Source organism: Liolophura sinensis, chromosome 1 (genome assembly GCF_032854445.1).
Source record: "Liolophura sinensis isolate JHLJ2023 chromosome 1, CUHK_Ljap_v2, whole genome shotgun sequence".
Classification (NCBI taxonomy): Eukaryota; Metazoa; Mollusca; class Polyplacophora; order Chitonida; family Chitonidae; genus Liolophura; species Liolophura sinensis.
Window position 1 is genome coordinate 27,293,038 of NC_088295.1, and position 21,297 is coordinate 27,314,334.

General features: G+C 35.0%; 1 protein-coding gene across 1 annotated transcript; it reads left to right on the top strand.

The window, feature by feature from the left end:
• Window positions 1-583: 583 nt before the first annotated feature.
• Window positions 584-21,052, top strand: LOC135461912 (cadherin-99C-like). Its single transcript, XM_064739197.1, has 10 exons — window positions 584-874; window positions 9,005-9,131; window positions 10,774-10,839; window positions 18,002-18,201; window positions 18,460-18,543; window positions 19,017-19,106; window positions 19,351-19,458; window positions 19,919-20,050; window positions 20,466-20,636; window positions 20,940-21,052. Exons 2-10 carry the CDS (start codon window positions 9,053-9,055, stop codon window positions 21,003-21,005), a joined length of 996 nt encoding a protein of 331 aa, XP_064595267.1. The 5' UTR covers window positions 584-874; window positions 9,005-9,052; the 3' UTR covers window positions 21,006-21,052.
• The last annotated feature ends 245 nt before the right edge of the window (window positions 21,053-21,297 follow it).

Consider the following 21,297-nt stretch of genomic DNA (forward strand, 5'->3'; position numbering starts at 1 on the left):
GGGTTGGAAAAATCAGGAAACGTGAGTCATAATTTATTTTTTATGTTTATTTCGATCTGTTTTTTTTTTAAAGAGGATAGGAAATTCAAGAATTTAAGCCAGCCAAACAAAAACGTGAAGATGCACATAGGTCTACGTGAAATGGCCTGAATGCAAACGTACTTTAATTTCAGTTAAAATCAAGCCAAAGCCAAAATTAAATCTCATATACGGTTGTCACAATCAAAGCGTTATGGTATACTGCATTACTGGGCCGGCATGGGACGTGACCGAATGATTCTAGGCGTTTGTCTTTAATTCACTGGGGCCGTGGCACGAGGTAAGGCTGGATTCGTCGGAAACTTGCCAGGGCAAAGATCGGTGATTTACGGCGAGCACCCCGATTCCCTCCCATAAAACTGATCGCCATGGTACAAATGAAAAAAATCTTGAGTGCAGTGTTAAAAACAATCAAACAAATAAATAAGTAAAGAAATAAACTGTACGAAGTACATGTACATGTACGAAGCGACGGCGATACACCTGAAATGCGATGCGCGCATACGGTAGCTCTGCGTCATATGTCATCTGGCGGAAATTTCGGAGCAGACGATCATCATCATGCATGAAACTTGTTCTGCCAGATTTTCCTAGCCGGGGGCAATTAAGTTGTGCGTTAAAAATAGCAGAGGTGTTTTGTTTTTTTCATAATGAGGTCGATGAATAAATTAACAACTAACGTTCATCAGGTTTGGGGAGGTGTGGCGGCCGAGCTCAGTACAGTTAAGCTAAAAGGTTTGTCATTTCGTTGGCCTCAAGAGCAGAAGCACGGGGGAAATTTACTGGACTGGGGGAAGAGTGTGACAAGAAAACTCGATTTCGAGGTGCTTAGCTGGTAGGTTATGTAACCATGTGTGTCTTTAACGAATGCGCTACGTCTGTGCATGAAAACTGATCTGTTTCATCATGAAAATTAGCGTAATTCTTGGTTTTTAGAATGACATACTGACATATCACTTTTCTGTTGGACTGTGTATGTTGAAATCCAATATGTGTTGTTTGTTTATCGACCCATTAGACAGCATAACCTTTCATATATAGGGAAAATCAAAACATGGGAAAACAATAATCAGCTGCCTGGAGAATTAATGAGTTAATCGGCTGTGGTGCACGCACCATAAATTTGTGCCAGACAATATTTTTGACTTATTTTTTTATGGACTTTTAAGTGAATTTAGGCGTTGCCACACAGTAGGCCTAAACACTGTAGGCCTATGCTCGGTGTTTACCCACTGAACTGTTGAGTAAAAGCCAGCAAATTAAAGTAACTGAGTAGCTTAAGATTTTGAAATATGAATGGTACACTGATGGTTTATTTCAGTTTTCTCAATCTTCGTCCCCACCATGTAGCGATGGCGTGCACCTACTCCGTTATATGTCCGGAGTTCACTGTAGGCCACAGATTACTGCTATTTCTGGCATGACATTTATTGTAGCAATACATTTCCATATTGATTTATGCTGTGATCAACTTTGACTCTCAACTATGTATTTGATCTGTCAGGCCCTGGAACATAGCGTTTACCTTATTATCTGTTTGTTATAGTCAATGATTTCACTGTACTTGACAGGAAGTAGACACGTTGGGAAGTAGGTATCTTCCTGAGTTATCTCTCCCCTTCCACCCTTATCAGATATCTTTATAGTTCCACTTGACAAGCCAAATGTTGCTCACAAAGTGAATTGTTCTCATGTGTGAATACACATTGGCATTTTAAACATTATGGACCTTGCTTTTTTAGATACCGCTGTGCTTCATAGCAATTGATTTTCATGGCTCTGAATGCATTTGCAGTGCTCATGGTTTATCTGAAAGTCTGATAAATTTGAATTTTATAATTTTTTGACTCTAGTTGTTTTTTATAATTATTTCACTTGGTGGAAATTGCTTTTTTATATATTTTTGTTTTTTTTTATTTATTTTTTGTGTATTTGATATTCTTGTGATGAAGTTTTGCGTCAGTTTGAAAGGTGATTCAAATTACCGATACCGGTACCAAAATGTTTACAATGTACGCATATTTTGAGGTATTAAATTTTAAGCTATTTAGGTAATATTTTGTATTTTTAAATGAACATTTATTGTATAGAAGGTCATGATTGCATAACAATTGCTGTTGGAGTTTTAATTTAGTACTCATTTTACTTTACCTAAAATTTACTGCTAAGTTTTGCAGTAAGTTCTGGTATAGAGCATCACATGTGGGATGTCTGATCAAGAAGCGTCTGTGATTATGAATCACCATTTGGAGGATGATACAAAGAAATACATTAGACAGCCTGGTGACAGTATGTTGTTAGAGGGTGACATTTCATTTCTTATTTGTCCTGAACTATACCACAATATATATGTGGTAGGGTTGCACTGGAACTTCTGATAAGGGGAGATCGATACTGTATGTCATATCAAACTCTGGGAGCGAAAAACAAGCAGATCTATATGTACCAATGTAATGGAATACATTCTCTAATAATTCAAACAGTAAATTGAGAAAACATAAAGCTCATCAAAATAATAAAAATTAGCCGAGAATTTTGAGTTTATATTCAGTTGAAATAAACACTTTAATCAAATATCATATAGACAAGAAATGAAAGGTTTCATTAACTGTCCAGAAACTTGCCGACAAATGGTTTTGGTTTTCATGACTTATTTGACCACGCTACACCCTGAAGATGTAGCATGGTTAAGTATTGTCTAATGATACAATTTAGTAAAGAGTATTTGATCCTCTATATTTCAAGAAGTTTATATGATGGAATAACACTCTTTTGATGAAACACAATGTATTTGTTGACATTTTTCACGAGCAGAGTCTGTTACTGTGTAGACATAAATTGGAATTGTGATTCCCTCAGTGCAGTAGTTGAGTACCGACAAATACATGTAGTTTGAATGTTTTCCATGACTTCTTTACTTGCTGCAAAATTTCAGTCATGGTTAGACCTCTGAGAGGTCAGACTTTCAGAGAAAACATAGGGCGTTAACAGTGAACATGTGTATGTGATTAAGGTGTAGCAGGATCATGATTGCCGAACCCAGAATATTTTCAGTAGGCTTTACAGGATATAGTGAAGAAATAGTGGTGACGTTATACGTCAATTAATGCAGACTGTTCTGGTTGTCTTTTGTACAGATAGGCATGGGTAGATGTCTATCTTTAACATCATGCTTCTGGGCATCTTATTCACCAAAATACACCTCAGTGTGTGCTATGGGTGTTGTAAAAGTCTGACAGGTAAGGGAATCCTCATGCACCTTGTTAGACTAGTTTTGGAACAGAGATAAACAGGTTTTCTTCACATAGAACAGGTAACTTCTCTGTATCACTTGGCTCCTTTATCCTGGTTATGCCTGTCTTTTGTGTTTCGAATGTGTACAGTGTGTTGTTAATCTATTAGGCGTAGTCTGCCTTCCTCGGTCTTGAGTTCACACTCTCTGATTAAACTTAAAATTAAAGCCTGTTAGAAAAATGATATAGAATGTAGTATGATATTGTGCTACAAAGCTTTGACTGAAAGTAATATCAGTTTGAAAGCAGATGAAAGCCAACATTTGGATATTTAAAATGAACCTGTCTTTTGCAGTGTAGAGTAAATCAGTTCTGTTTTTATGCTGGTGGTGTATGAGATGATGTTCCTGCAGAGCGAACATGAAAACAGTGGTGGTAATATATAGGATATTGATAGCCTTTATGTCTGTGGCTTTACTCATTTAGCCATGTCAGACTGACTTTAGTAGAGGACTATAAGAGCCTTGCCATTTGCATATTTCACTGTATTTATATTCACACTAAAATGAGGTTTTGTTAAAGTGCCTATTGTTTGATGTTAAAAGGCTAGCTTAGTGTAAGTAGGTATGGAAAGTGTGGATCAAATCGTCCAGTGTATAGAACAGTTGACATTATTCTTTGTAGAACTTAAGTGTTTTATGAATTGATAATAAATTTATAGGTGCTGTACGTGTATATGTAGATGTGACTGAGGTGTAGTGAGTATTTAATATTGGACAGTGTTTTTAACATATTCTTTTCTTTTTATTTATATTCTTCACTTGTATGTGAACATAAAACATTTTTATGAATAGAAGCACAATCTTATCTTATGGATAATTTTGTTACATAATTGCATTTATTTGTGCATGACTAAATCTTTTTTAGCTGTGGGTTACTTGTAGGGTGACATGCCAGGGTTTGGTGGTTTACTCTAGGCAGTTGGGTTCTCAAGTTTTCTTTGACTGTTGGAGAATGGTGATAAATTGGAATAAAATAAATCAAATTCCTTCACAGTGTGAAGCCTTGGCACAGACTTTTTTATTTCAGCAGTTTGGGGTGAGAAATTTCACTGGTTCATGAGAAATTTTTGTTAGAGACACAAAGCTGTACCAATGTATGGACCTTAGTTTTAGATGTACATATAAATATATGAAGACCATGTAACTGTTTTCCTCTTCATTTTTATCTGTGTGAATGTGATGTAATTGCTTTGAATGAAGACAGATTTATGTATAATTTCATTTTGTCACATTGGTAAACTTGCTTTTAGTTCACTTTGTTCTGTTGTTTGTTAGTTACTATGTGTAGTGGCTCTGATTTCTGCTGTTTATTTTGTATAATGAAGACATAAAGTTTAGTTTTTAATGGTTGCCCTCAGAATACAATGTTCTGGGAAGTAGTGATCTGAATAACTTGCTTGCATTTACTGGACGGCAGTGAAATACACTGATATTGTGTGAGATAAGAGATTGATCACTTTGTTCAGGCCTATCTGTTCTGTGATCCACAGCAGGTTTCTTCCAAAGATTCCTGATAACATCGTCAGGTGTGAAGTAAAGCAGTCTGGATTACAGGTTGGTGCCCTTGCCCTTCAGATTCGTGTACACTGGTGACAGTTATGAGCCAGTCAATCTCCCTATGGAAATGCACTCATCCGGACAATTTTGCCTTTTTTTCTTGCCCTGAAGCCGTCCCAGCTAGTATCTGATAAGTCATTAGCTTGACCCTGTCCCAGGTCACTTACCAGTACAGGAGTGCTTTATTATCTGAATTCTCCTATAGAACTGGGTTATGGGAATTGTCCACTTTAGGTCAACTCTAATTTCTTTCAGCACCTTTAGTGCAGGCTTCACTTGTCTTCCTGAACCAAACCCAGTTCTCTAGTCCAAACTGTCACCCGCCCTCCCATTCTCCAGGTCAAAAATAAGTGTATTCATATTAAACCAGTTTTCTTTCAGGTGTAGTGCTCGTATGCCCATTCATGGCTGCCCTTCCTAGTGAAATGAAATTCAGTTTTAGTTGTAAGGGGTAAACTCAGCGTAGCTGCCTTATCATTTATTTCAACAACATTCTTGTGCTTGCTCAATATTTATGAATTTAACAGTGCAACTTTGCCTTTTGGATTGTATGTTTTTGAATACTGTTTCTGTTTTGGTTGTCTAATTTTCAGTCATGTTGACTGAGTAATCTGAAAGCATTGAGACCTTGTGTAGTCTTTTGCTGAGGTGTGTGCAGAGACTGCACCCAGTAGGCACCAGCTGAATCATCCCAGTCCTAGAGGTGATTGTGTTTTACTGGATCTGTTGGCATAGACATGTGGAGAGGAGGCCAGGAATGCTGCAAGACCACCTCTCTCTGAAGTTACATGTACTTGGATTAAAATAGATGTCGACTCGTGTTGCTCTTGAGCAAAGGATTGTTTTCTGTCTTCATCTTAGGAACATAACCCAATTAGAGCCACGCTAAAACAGGTATTGTAGAGTGGTTATATTTATATACATGTATTTCTTTAAAAATTCAAATGTCACTTTGTATATTAAGTAAAAGCTGTCTGTCTACTATGTATACATGTATGAAATGGTATTGTAGTTATGGCTGAATTGTAGGCATTTCTGTAGTTCATACATGTACATACATGTGTGCCCTCTTTATGGAGTTTTGCCACGATATGGATGAAATACTGCCCTTGTGGCATTAAAAACCCGACCTTTCATTAATCAGTTTTTCTCTAATCTCAAATTACCATAAAATGGACATGGTCAGACTAAGATTTTCTCCAGGTGTTTTCTTCTGATGTTACTCATCAGCTAGTTTTCAAATCTTACCTGTATTAAGGCGTGTCAAGGTAATCTGATGAGTCCTCATTGCTAATGTTAGTCACTATTGAGCGTGCATAAACTGTAATGAATTTCATGCCCTATGGCTTTGATACGAGCGACCGCTATAACCAGGTATTGGTGGCCAGACGTACGAATATGTTTTCCTGGTATTTAAGTGTGGTATTTGGTCTTGAGCTGAAACCTATTCTCATTTATATCTGTGAGAAATTGAGTATATTTCAGTCAAACTCACACACTATGTGAATAATCAAATTTCACAATTTAATTATAGTGTTGAACAGCTATATATTTGAATGCCTTAGCGAAAGGGAGATAATAATTAAACAGTTGAATGTAAATGTAATTTAAATGTACAATTTATCCATTTATTAGATTAGTTTACTGTAATACTTCAACCTTTTTGCATGTTTGTAAGGTGTTTATTCAAGCATATTCTGAAGGCATTACTCTGTGTTGACAGATACAATTCTACTTTTTTATGAAGCCCTGAAACTGGGAAATTTAACTCTAAATTGAAATCACAAATGTGCATAAATTGCACTGAATGTTTGCTCTTTCATATGCGAAAAGGTTGAGGAATTAGGGTACTTGATAAATGTAACTAACATTTTTCATGTATTAATTATTTTAACAGGTTGGCAAGTGTTTAGTGTACAACATCAAAAAGTTTAATTAGAATACAGCAGTTTCTGAACATGATATATTGCTTGAAGTTTGATAAGGTATATGAAGGCATTCAGTAGCTGAAAAGCATGAAGTAGCATGAAAAATAATCTCCCAAGTTATGTGTGCTCTTGGAAAAGAAGAGTCTTTCGGATTTTGATCCCCCTAAAAAAGTAACTCTGCTTGCCAGCTTTAAAACCCACAAATTTGATTTATAATACTTGAAATTTATGTTAATTTTTTTATCCAAAAGAAATGGGAATAAAGATGGTGTGAGTAATGTGAGAACTGTATCTTGGAATTGGGTGTTCACAGTTGATATGTTTGCCTTTCATGGTGTTTCAGCTGTTGGCTAGATTTCCCACTGCTCTTACCTTACAAATTTAGTTTCATCTGATGAGAGCTGTTGTATAGGTGTCCTTAGAGTGAACTTTTTGATGACTGTGCCTTAATATACATGTATCCTCAACTGGATGGCTAGATTACCTGGGTGGTACCTGAAACTAACTGAACTGTGCTTCATGTAAGCTTTGTAAAGAACTTAATTCTGTAATATTGTTATGATATGATAATTAATTTTAAGCCTGTAATTTACCAGAATCAAGCATGTTTTCACAGGTTAGACAATTTCTAGGAAGGTTTCTCTGTTTCCTTGACAAGGAATGAAAATAACAGTCTGGATATTGTTATGTCCATCTAGTTTGTAAGAAGATTGTATGATCAATCCATTGAGACTTTCATGTACTTATAGATGAACAGTTATGAAAAGGAAATGTTTAACTCAAATTATATATGTGTAATTAAAAAAGTGATTGTTAATTACTAGATGTATTATGTCCTTGCCGTGCATTGTTGGCAGACGGTAAACATATAAAGGGTACAATTTCAAGCTTGTGTTCAGAGGGTGTGAATGTATAGCATATGCGTTCTTCGTTGTCGGGGCAGCTGATACTATTGCCTCAGGCTGAAGATATTGCTAGACTGTACGACCAGAAAAACCTGAATTAAGGGAATTGCTGCTATCATAATACAGCATGGAGGTCACGAAACAGTTGAAGATAAATTGCCATTACGCTGGTTTTTTACCTTTGGAGCCTATAGTGTACTCAGACTTAAAAGGAGCAGTATTGTGTGCATTGCCATAGGGTCACCTGTACAGTAAGTTAACGCTAAATCCCTACAAGATTCTTGTATTTTGAAGTCACAGATAAATGTGCTTTACCTGTAAGAGACATTAATAAGAAAATGTAACAGTAATAAGTAAATCTTCTTGTGTTGAGTGCTTCCAGCCTGGTATACAAATGTATGCTTACGTAACGTACAGTGTATATGCAATTTAATAGCTGCATCTGCTCTTAAAACATTTTAACTGAATTTTACAAGTCGATTAAGAACAGAAAATGATGAAAACCAGATTGGTTTATTAAAGGTCTTGCTGGTTCATGTATACATGTGCAGTGTGTTATAGTACAGGAAGCGTGACTTAGATTGTCTTTTGAGGGATGGCATTGGTTCCACTTAACCATGTGCTGGATGTGGAACTGTACTCTTTTCATCATTGGTCCTGCTAAGTACTGTTTTCTGAGGTTTCCTTTTCCTCTGTTTGTTAATGAATTAATAAATGTACATATCCTGTAATAATTCATATGCTTTTAAGGCATGTTAAAATCTTCGACGGCTCTGACAATATTTAGCCTCAGTTTTTATGGGCAGTTTAAGTGCATGCTATTGTTAGTTTTCTACTTACATATATGTGCAAGTATAACATATAGGGTTTAGAGCAGAGACCTATCTGTCTGCCCCTTGAGTTTTCTTGTACATTCTTTTTGTAATGCCTTTTGGCATTTGATTCATCAAATGTTATTTTTTTTCTTTACACTAGAGTTTTCTAATTTTTTTTTCAGATATTGGCTCTTGTTACGTAAACTGATAAATTTACTTGTGAATTCAAAGTGAGCTGCAAGTTAGTGAGGATTTACCGTATTGACTTGCATAAATTTGTACTATGCATGTATTTATCAATTTGGGGAATGAATTAGATTTGTAATTTTTTTTATTACCTTCCATCACTCATGCCACAGAATAATCAGTGACTTTATATGCTCATTTCATTCCACGTACCTATTACATTACTTTCTACAATGCATTTTCAACAGTGAAGTAACTTTGGCCTATTTTTTTTTTCAGGACTAGCACAGATTGGAGGACCCTGGGTCCAAACAGCCACGCCGGGTAATGCGGCCACCTAACTTACATGTGCTCCTTCAGGGGAGCCTACTCCTGCTGCTGGTCACTGGAGTACTCTCACAAAATCGTAAGTACATACTTTTTTATATACCATTAAAGGCACTTGGCTGTTTATTTTTTGCAATCTAATACTGACATATTGTTTTATAATAACATTTGACACCTGGGGCTACAGTACAAGTACCTGATACAGATGCAGTCTTAATTTCTTTGGTGTCACATGCAACAGAAGAACACAGTTTAGCTTAGGAGTGTGGTATTGACATGAAATTAGGTTATTACAATACTAAATAGGTAAAAAGTCAAATGTGAACTACTGTACTCAAAAGAATACATGCATATATTTATACATATACTACTGACAGAAAGTTAAGTTACATACATACACTTACGTACTAACAGATTCAGTTCATATATTACGATATATATGACAAATTAAATATCTGTTTCAAAACTGTCAAGGCAACAAATATCCATGTCAAACCTAAAATATGAAAATGTGAAGCATTTTGACACAAGTTGACCAAATCGTGGAACCTTTTAAATCGATTCTGATGTTTATATTCTGAATCATTTCTGAAGTTAGTGTTTTGAATCATTTCTGAATTTAAATACAGTTGTACAGTTGACTTAATTTGACGTTAACATGTTGTGGGGAAATAGTGAAAACATATTTGAGTGTAATGACGTGACAGTGCTACATTGTACAATGTCTCTCCTATGATAGCCCAGCAATAACACAGTGTAAGCACATTCTTGCTACCTATTACACTGGATACAATTAATGTAGCAGGATGATTAACTGATTAACTACATGTGCCTTGTGGATAAATCTGTGTATCTTATCAAGCAAGACATGATATTGTATCTGAATTGTTTTGGCAAGTCACGGTATTGTATCTAATGTGTAGTAAGAGGCCATTGAAAGTAAAAGTCTATTGGTGTTGCTTTTTGAAGTGACAGTTTTGTACTTCATTGTCTAGAGTGTAAAATTTTTTCTTTTAGTGGTGGTAAATTTATAGAAGAATGTAACAGTTCATTCATGATTTTTGTAACATTAATTTGTTGCATTTCCTGTTTATCATTACACATCATTGAGGAAGTGATGCGCATTCATTAATTCTGTGTTTTTTCTCTGAAGCAACACCCCATTACCATCAGGATGGTACAGTTAGATAAAACATCTGTTTATCAAATGCTAAACTACGACATCACTTATATTCATTTAGTTTTAAATCCATTTTGGGCTATATTTTGTGATCAGTTGATAAATGTAATGCTGTTTGTAGTGAGTACTGTCACTGAGTGACTAATTCGATGCTACATGTTTACTCAGCTGCAGTATGCATTAAGAAAATTTTATATTTAAGGTTCATTATGATGACTTTTTTATTGAAAAATAAATTTGGTAAAACATTTGTTAAATTTAGTATCCTCTGGCAAACTACATGAAGTCTGAGGATGAGCCAAAAAACACCCCATAGTTATCTAAAGGGGGTTATTTGAACTGTCAAAAGTGAAGTACATGTACATGAAATTTACCGTTACATGTTAACACAGTAGTCTTAATATACACAGTGTACATGTGACTATATCCTCTTATATCCAACAGTTCATATTAGTGCAGAATAATGCATGGAAGATCACCTCCCACTTAATAAACATGGTATGTTATATATGTACTGTTTATTTTTCTCTTTTATTTTCAGCTTGTGATCAAATAAGGGTCCCAGGTGACTCATTAGGAATATATACAGTAACTTTCGAGGAAGCAGGTCAGTGCAGGTTTTTGTTATGTTTATAATCTATGAGCTCAAAGATGGTTACATCATCCTGTAGAAGACACCATGATTACTTTGTTCAGGTGTACATGTTTAGGGTAACTCTTATGCATAAATTTACAAGCAGTTTGTGAGACGCTAAGTTTTAACTTGACTGTAATTTAGTCATCAGCAGAATATTGCTGAAGTGATACTTAGTTAAATTCAAAATATCTAAAGTGTCTTCACAAAATTTGTGCTCTTTGCCTTCCTTTTTTTAACAGTGAAATAAGACAAGATCTACATGATCTTGATTTATTAATAAAGCTCTCCAGGTACAACATGTGCATGTAGTGTATTGCCATTAGGCCAAGATGCTATGAAAATCCTCTGATGTATAGTATGCACATGTTTAGTATATTGTTTACAAAACAAGAATTGCTTGAGATGTATGTTGTTGTTCTTGTAATTTTCAAACACATTACATGTTTTTTGAAATTTTAATTCTTTGTATGAGAGCATTTTACAGCCTGGGAAAGTTTTCAGCAGGTTTACTGGTGCGAATAATTAGATAATGAATACAAATCTCACTCAGTTTGAAAAAAAACTTTTATTTTTGACTCACAATTTTTTCTTAGGTGAGAATTTCAAACTCTTGCTAATGTGAAGGCATTCTATTAAGTACTGCATTTGGTGTTATTTTTATATGTATTATATATTATTATAATATATATTTATTTATTATAATATATATATATTTTATATGTATATATATATTTTATGGATAAGGAATTGTTCAAACGCCTATCCCATGTTTGACAGTCACATGCTCCGTAATCTGGTGTCACATTAAACTTTAAATGTGTTCATACATAAGAACTGCAACCTCTCGAAAAAATGTGTATTCATAATGAGGCATGTATAGATGTATGTAGCTTAAGCCAGCAGGATGTTGTATTTTCTCTCCATGTGCTTACTGAAACAAGGAATACATGTACATACACATGTATAGTCATACCATTTAGATGAAAAAGGATTGTAATGCAAGCTTAAATGTAAAAAAACTTCCAAAATCCTCAAGCGTTTTTGAGTATTCAAAGAAGTGCTGGAGGTAAAAAATAATTGTGGTGTTTGCATTCAGTTTTCAGCACTTTAAATAAGGAAGAGATAGGGAAATAAATGAAACGTTGACACCCTGCTCAAACAATTTGAGGGACACGTACATTTAAACATGTATGCTGTGCTACATCTTAACAAAAGCTCTATGCTGTGATGAAGAAAGGGGTTGATAATTCAGCAATACCTGTGCAAGGAGGCTCCATCCTGGAAAAGCGAGGCAGAAAGATGTGCTAAAGTCTAGTTAAACAAACAAACACAGAGCCTTTATAACAGGATTTGTTCAGATTCATGCACACCCAGCTTCTCAGTCAGTTAAGCTGCATTGGTGAACACTCCTTGAAAAATGCCACGTGTGACAAAATGAAAGATGTTATCTGAGTGCTAGTACTTCTTCTCAAACATGTGACATAGTTTACGAGACAATATTTTATTCCAAGCCGTACATTAGTTAAATCAACATACTTGTTGCCATTAACGATGCACATAGCTTTTATAATTGATATAGGTTTGAGTGTTTTGAAAATATAGTTCAAGTATTTTTTGGCATTAGATTTTAATGAGGTTTAATAATTTATGAATTTAAAGTAAACAAGTGCAGAATGTTATGAAACACAGTTTTTACTGAAGCATACAATCCTAGTTTACATAAACCTGTTCTACATGTCCAGTGCTGAAGAGTATGCTTACATTTTAATTAAAACCAACACTGTTTAGAATCCAGAAATGTTAATTTAGTTTTCAAGTTCATCTGAGAGCATTTCTTGGATGTGTTTTATAACGTGCATATTTCTGTGGTGAACACTAAGCGAACCACAGAAAGCATTTCAGTGTTCATAACACAACTGTGAACTTGCTCGAGGCAAGTGCTGCAGTGTTTTACTTTGTTATGTACAAGTAGACAGTCTGAACAGTTGTCATTAGGATACATACCAGACTTGGCGAAAGATCTTGACAAACCTGCTTTTGGGGTAGAGCTTCATGCATTGACATGTACCCGAAATACTCCACAAATTTTGCCAGTGAAGTACATGTATGACTTAAGAAATGATATGAACACAATTCGTACAATTTTGAAGACTAAAATGTATTGTTCAGGTACATGTAGGTGCACATATGTACTTCACAGATATTGTAAATAACTTGCATGTAACTGTCCAGATAACACTCTCTAGTCATGCAAGTATGTACAAGTATGCACCATATCATTGGTAAAATTTTTTGAGGATTAAGGGTATATTAAAGAATACTTTTGCACGCTTGGGATGTAGTAGGCCAAAAATCAGCTAAAACTGAGACCTTCAGTATCTGGAACTTTCCTCCACATCCTGTATGGCCAAAGGGAAGTTTTATTTGCGCATATTATGAAAGCATGTATATCATTTTAGGGCAAAATTCCTGGCAGACATATTAACCTCAGTGAATAAGAACTGTGAGTTCTTAATGTGCAACTTCAGTCCTAAGTAACGCCAGGTTGAAATATTAAACTGAATATATGAAGGATACCCTATGGAATATAGCTAGCATCACAGTTCAAAATAATGTATGCTGAATAACGCTATTTCACCCCTATAAGTGAAGAGTCCTGAAAAACAAAATCTTTGGCAGTTTCTGTAGAATTTGTTTCTTTTTCTTTTAAAATCTGATGTTACGTAGTAATATTCCTTATGTGACAATGAATCAGGCTGATATGACGTCCCGTAAGTCAGTTGTGCTGGAATGACGTCATGCGCGTTTGAAAGTACAACATCATTTTTTGCTATAAGTCAGTGATGGGTGACATGAAGTCTTTTTGCGTGACGTCATACCAGGCAAAATTGGAAACAGGAGAAAACTTTTGTTTCCTTATTATCCCCCGAACTAACAACAACAGCTGTAAAATACAATGGTTTTTTTCTACAATTTAAGATAGCAATTCTGACTATCTCGATCCTTATCATTTTAACCTTGCTTTTAAGACATACGTGTCTTAACACTAAATAGCTCTTTAAAATAAGAAGGTGTAAACCCAGAGAGTAGTACATTATAACGGAATAAAACATAGATGTACACAGTATTGATCATCACCTGGGTTCTAGATAATGGTATACATAAATACAGGTATGCTTTTATCATATATACTGATACTGATTCATTGGAAAAACACTGTTGGGAAAAACGAAAATGATTCCTACATGCATGTATGTTGTGTGATTTTCTGATGACCAGCTATGCTGTTAATGCAGTGTAATAAAAATGTAGTATCACAGTATATGCCCAGCTACATGGAAGCCATAATATGATATACATGTAAAGGTATACACTTTAAACACATTGTGTCCCTTGTAATATACTTTCGTTTTTAGAGTTCTTTTCACAGAAAGTTTAAGACAAACCCACTCTCAGTTAGTTTCAATTCAATTACTGTAGTTCAAACTTTAATACTGTATTTTATAGTACAGCATATTTCAGGAAAACTTGGTAAGACTTGTCACTTAATCTTATTTAATAATGCGCTGTTTGTTTCAATTGTGCGTTTCTTTAACCTTTTGATGCATTTTAAAACCAGGTATGCACATATGTGAAGAAACTAAAGATATTACTCTCATTCATTCTCCCACATAAATTATTCAAAGACATGTCAAAAAAGACCGGAATAAATCAGCTGTTATAAAAATACCTGAGCAAAGGTTATCAGGTGTAAGGAGCAGCTGAAGCTGAGCTCAGTGAGCTCCTGCAGCCTAATAATGCACAGTGACCTGATCTACCTGTATACCTGTATGCGCCTTACTCTCACATCATGTGACACCTCAAATCTTGATTGCAATCTGCTCAGGAAAAAAACAGACAGGAGTAAAACAACGTTGTTAAAAGTAAAGTCATGTACCACTGTACGTTACTTGTTCTGGTACAAGTACATTGTATACCAGGTGCTTAAAATAGAATATCTGCTCTTCATTGCCACCTAACAGTCAGGGTGTGTTTAAGGTTATTTACATGTAAAATGTGTTCTCTGTGTGTTTCATTTAGAGTAATTCTACTGCATGTGTAACAAGAACTAATTTTATCAGGTGATACAGGTGTATCTTGTAAAACACATGTACGTAGAAGTTATCTGGCAAAATGAAGCTTATTATCAGAGCATGGTTACTGTATGTCCAGTGGTCGTAAAAAATATATGAGAACATTCTAGTTTGTTCTCCTTATACAGATATATCTACTCTCTGATGGCTTTAACTTTTGTGCTTTGAAATGGTATTCACATGTCACACATGTAAGACTGAAGTTTTCACCTGACTCCTGGATATTTCTGTCTCCATATACACAAGGCATTTGTGTAACCTCTGCTACATGTAGACCATATGAGCATGTGGGAGAGATATAAAGAGAAGAGTCTAAGCTGCTGTTGGTAGCATTTATTCAGATAAACATTCAGTGTAATAATTTAGCACCAAGCTTCTGGACCAGCTTTTAGAAGTATTCCATCTGCATGTATCACAAGGTTCAGTCATGCGGGACTTCAGAACAGTAAAAGTACATTTAACTGTCTGCATATCAATCACATAACCTCTAACAATGCACCTGTGCTGATACAGAAGTTCTGCGCACATGGCAGAAAATAAAGAAATTCTGGGGCAGAACTGAGGCATGCAAGGCCAAATGGGTGTGCTGTTTTATCAGTCATAGCCTTAGTTTTACATATATAATAACCTGATTATAGGAGTGTGTTCGTGCGCTTGTTATTAAGGGGATCTGACCCTCCATCACATCTGACAGCTGTTCACGTAGACCGACAAGGCCTTATGAAAAACACAGTTTAAATAACCTGTAATAATGAGCCTGATAAAGCGTGTCTGGGTGTGTGATTCGCCTGCTGACTCTGTCCCTGTTCTCAACTAACCTTATATATGTGACCATTAGATGATGAGAAATCAGCTAACCTCATCTCATGTAAACACCTGTGGTATAGCGCCATGATGGTGGGGAGCAAGCTTTTTTCTTCAAAAACTGACCTAGAATATTTAAGTTTCTTATACATGGCAAATTTTACGTATAAAAACAGGCTTTTGCCCTTTTAATGTTTTTACGTAAGTGTTTGAAATCCATCCATAAAACTGACTGCCTTGGTACAAGTGGGAAATTCTTACATGTATGACATAAAAACAACAATCAAATAAATAAATAAAGTTTCAAATTTCAAGAGTTGTGTGAACTGACCTGGAATATGGCATATTAACTTCTCTTCTCTGTATAAGAAATTTTGCTTTGGAGTCAAGTCAGAAATTCACCATTTTTAAATCTCTCAGTACAACTTGTTGTAACTGTTGTAAACATATCTTTTTTCCACTTTATTATGATAAGTATTCCTGTATTGCTAGGCCATATATTATTACAGTCTATCAGCATTACCATTAACTTTTAGGTTCCTCTGGGTAAAATACAAGCAAAACAGCAAGCCACAATTCTGTATCTTCAGGGTGATAAAAATGAAGAGGATGTTCATCAGTAACTCGACATATGTCAAAAGAATAAATAACAGCGCAGTATAACACCTATGCATAATTCATATACAGACACATTTTAATACTGTCTGTCCTTAGAGTACAAGAAAACTGCATTTGGATGAATCTGATCACCATGTCCACAAATGCGTTCATGTTTTGCACCAGCTATTTTCAGCTCAATTGTCTGGCTTACCTCTTGGATAGAGTTTTGTCCTGTGACCTGAAATTCATACAAAACTGAAAAGATCTTTTTATATGCACTTCTGAATAGTTTGACAAAAGCCGTTATGGCCTAGTGCTGGCACTTTCACGATGTTGCAATGGGGATAATGTCTTGTGTATTTACTGTGGGTACATAATACATAGGTATACAATTTTTATATAATACATAAAATGCACTATTCAAATGAGGGACGAGGTAATGGACCGAATGGCATGTATCTTATGTGCTATCAGCGCTTAGATCATGCATTTTGTTGATGCAAGGGTTCAGTGAAATTCAGTTCCTCTTGTCAGTTTTTTGACAATCTGAATTATGCTATAATATTACTCCAGTGGAGGAGATGAAAGACAGATAAAGAAAAAAAAAATGGAAAAAGAAGTGAAATATTAGCATTCACTGAGCATATAATGTTAAATAATGTGTGTCTTAAACATGTTTTGCTCGGTGTTAACCTTGAAATATGGCTGGATGGTAGAGATTTATACGATTATAACCAGCTGCACCTCTGAGCATAAATTTAGGCCTACATGTACATGAATTTGGAGGCTGTAGCTAAAGAAGGCTTTTCATGTACTTGGCTACACAAAGTAATCGTATTACGTTAACACTCAGACATCTTTTCTGTAACTTTTCAGTACAGGGTCATTGGACTTCGAAAAGCTTTTAAAATTAACCTAAATGTACAGCTCTTCTTTGTGTTGATAAAAGTTCTTTTGCTTGCTAATCCTTTCAGTACTGTCCACAAAACATGGGAAATATTTAACTAGGCAACGATTTTTTTGATGTATGATCTATAAATCATTATCTCATATTGTTTGATAGATGGAATCATTAAAAATTCTGTGCATTGTTGATGAACCGTCATCAGTTCTACAATATACTTAAATAAAATTTAAAAGTTGACACCTCTGATGAATTTTATAGATGAATCTCATAATGAAAATATTATGTGCATAAAAGATGTGAAATGCATCCAGATAAAAGTGGATTACAGCATCAGTTTATTTAGATCAAAAATACCTCCCCCCCTTCCCCACCACCCAACATTAACTAATTCATTATTATGATCCTGTCTATCCAATAATGTATATTCTTATTCATTCGTAATTTTACATATTTAATGATTTATTTGATAAAATTCTGTGTGCAGATTAATTTTTTAGTCCATCAGGTCAGGTTTCGAAGCCAAAATGATCCATACATAAGTTTTGTAGATTTAGTGTGTGCTATAAATTCTCATGATGAAGCTTGTTTTTGAGCTAGGTGTTTTCTTCATTCTTTTAAGCATGATGGGAAGATTTTGTGCGCATGAACAATTACATGTGTATAAAAATATCATTCCTGTTTGCTACAGATCCGCTAAGACCATTCCAGCCTGTACGGCAACAGTTAATGATAGCGGGAACATTAGGGGGGACAATCTCGCTATCACTACAGGCTCCTCGTGGTAATGACTCCAACATTGTCACATTACAGCCTGTAGAGGATTACTTCCAGATACAGAATTACAACAATGGTATCTATATACAGATGCTCCAGGGCATAGACAGAGATGTAAGTCTAATCAGTCCTTGTTCTATTAATAGTCTAATACTGTTCTTTATGTTATCATGTTACGACCAGTAAGTAAAAGAATAAGAACCATTTTCTCTGTATACTGCTTAATTATGCTTGTAAGAAGCATTTGTCATTTATGCTTTACTAAGTAGTCTACATACATAATCAGCATAATTCATATTTTATTATTGTAAATTTCACATCGCATGAATGAAATGTAATTTTGGCTCACTCCTCTAATATTCTATGATTCAGGGTACTACACCATCCATAGCTGATGACATAGATGAAATATTTTACACTCTGTTGTGTGAAACATTTGATACTCCAGCAAGGCAGGTAGGTACAATTTAAAGAGCCAGCTCAGTGTGTGTCTGTGAGTGCTAAGAACTAATATGTTCAGTTTCATTTCATCTATTACTAAGCATATTTTATTGTGAACCTATTATTGTTTGATTACCTTGATCAGTAATAAATATGATACAAGCCTTGGTTCTATTCCAATCTGCTGATTGTGGGGGTTTCCTCCTGGCTTTGCCTGGTTTTCTTCCACAATTTTGGTAGCCGACGTCGTATAAGTGAAATATTCTTGAGCACAGTGTAAAACACTGATCAAATAAATAAATAAATTTATTTTATTCAAATTATCACACATGATTATATGCATTATCTGGGTTATAAATTGCCCATATTTTGTTGCATTTATTGTCCCGGGGTTTTTGGTTTCCACATGTGAATTTGCATTAGCATTTTTTTTGTGCTGATGATTTAGGTGGGATGTTCTGAATTATATGTGTCTGTGTTGTTTTCAGATTTATGCCCGATTGAAAATAACAATCACTGACATTAACGACAACTACCCCCAATTCATTGGTTCTCCATACAGAGTTGTTGTAAATGAGGTAAAATATCATTTAATTTTATTGTTTATTTCATGGATTGGTATAAAGTTTAACAAAGCAGATATAGTAAATTCATACATGTAAGACTGCATGAAATGTGACTTAAAACATTGCTTCTAGTGCTTTACTTTCATAATTTATATATTGTTATAATTTTTAAAATATTTTTGATAAGCATGTTTAGGAAAACTTTATTCTAAAATTTAAACTGGCTGTATGAAAATGTGAAATGTTTACATTTTAGCTCACCCCAATTCACACAACAGTCTTCAGACAACTCAGTGCCACAGATCTGGACTCAGGGCCTGCCAAAAATGTGGACTTTTATTTCATCAAGGGGGATGGATCACTTGTAAGTCTAGTTTATACACATTGTGGAAATTCACTCATTATATACTCCGTACACATCCACCCAACCTCCGTGTTCTTTCTGTTTTCTTCACAAAATCTCAATATTGCAAGGATCCTATTTAGAGAATGCACAATGTGTGTATCAAAATGTGCCGGTCTGATTATGCCGTAGTAGTGTAGTAAAAACTACTATCTGCAAAATGAGATGGATTGTGTTTTTTCTTGAGGCTGTTTATCACAGACTTGAAAAGACACAAACCATTTTTTCTCTTCTTACAGCCCTGTTCATTTTTTTTTATGATTTATCTGATGGTCGTGGGTTTCTCCCAGCCCGGTTTCCACCCACTATAATGCTGAGCGCCGTCATGAAATATTCTTGAGTGTGGCATAAAACACCAATCAGATAAATAAATAAGTATAATTGATGTGGTCATAATACAGATTGATGCATTTTGTTGTAGAATGATGGCACCACACTTTTCGCTATCAATGCCCCACGATTGGGCTACATTACATTGGAGGAACCATTGGATTTTGAGGAAATGTTTTACCGACTTCAGAGAAATACATTTAACCTGTCCATTGAAGCCCGGGTAAGTGTTGTGGGTGTGATTTGATCTGCTCTACTTTTATATGACTTATTTTATGTTTGTCTGAATTTAGTTCTGAATGCTCTGTGAATAAGTTTTTTTGATTTTAAGGTCTCTGCAAAAAAAATCCGAGAAATTGAGTTTTCTTTATTTCTCCGCCTTCCGCAATAAAATTATAGAAAAATTCAAGTTTATAACTTTTGCTAAGCATTTGTCTGAGGTCCTTGAAAATTCAAGAAAAGAAAACTTCTTGAGCACGCATTATAACACCAAATAAATATACCAAAAGAAATCCTTTAATAAAAGGTACAAAATGTAAGTTTTCAGGCTTTTATTGTAATTGCTAAACATGGGTGCAGTGTTTTATACCTAGTAATTTGGAGTACAGAAATAAAGTTTAACTGTTTCCTTCCTTCAGGATAATGGAAACCCACTGAAAAAGTCGGTTTCATGGATTGAGATCACCGTGCAGGATAATGATGATTTAGGTCCTGTATTCGACTACCCTGGCTGTCTCAACATTACACAGTATGTCCCGGTCTGCATCAACCCTCAGTACACAGCCACTGTCAAGTCCAATGATGTCAATGTAAGCCAGCAGTTCCAGACTGGAATTCTTCTCATAAAATCCAAAACATTGATGTGTTATTTGTTTTTTCTGATCTAGTATTATTGAGAACTAACACTAAATTCATTATACGGTATAGTTTGGTCCAAGGTTTTGACAGATTTAGTCATAATGGAGCAAATTTGAATAATGGAGATTTGCTTTTATTAGCAATCTCTCTCTGCTCCTCTGATTTTCACTACAATTGAAGCTTTATCAGTGCAAATTCTTCAAAGGAAGATTTGTCACTAAATCACTTATCTGATGTTGTCCATGTGTTCGTAGAGACAGCCTATGACAATCTACCCTTTCATGGATGCTCCTGCCTCACCTGTGGGATATATTAGCTAGAGATCAGGACAGCATAAACAACCGTATTACGTATGAAATCGTCAGCAGTAAGTAGCAGTGCTATCATCATTTGAATCATGAAGTGGAATATTCTTTCCTCACAGCCAATGAACCATTTCTCTTGCATCAGATTGCACAAAATTTTTATATTGGACACCATTTCTTTCTTGAAATATTTTGTTTTAGAAACATATTTAATATAATGGTATTTTTGTAATAAAAGAAACCATTTAGCTAAAAAATGTGTCAGTTGTTATTAGTCCCCTAGTGGTACCCAGGGTATTACATTCGT

Bases quoted from the DNA above. Each gene is read 5' to 3' on its own strand.
- LOC135461912 (XM_064739197.1), top strand. From the start codon at position 9,053: ATGCGGCCACCTAACTTACATGTGCTCCTTCAGGGGAGCCTACTCCTG. The intron at 10,840-18,001 runs GTCAGTGCAGGT...TGTTTGCTACAG, and splicing joins AGTAACTTTCGAGGAAGCAG to ATCCGCTAAGACCATTCCAG. The intron at 18,544-19,016 runs GTAGGTACAATT...TGTTGTTTTCAG, and splicing joins TTGATACTCCAGCAAGGCAG to ATTTATGCCCGATTGAAAAT.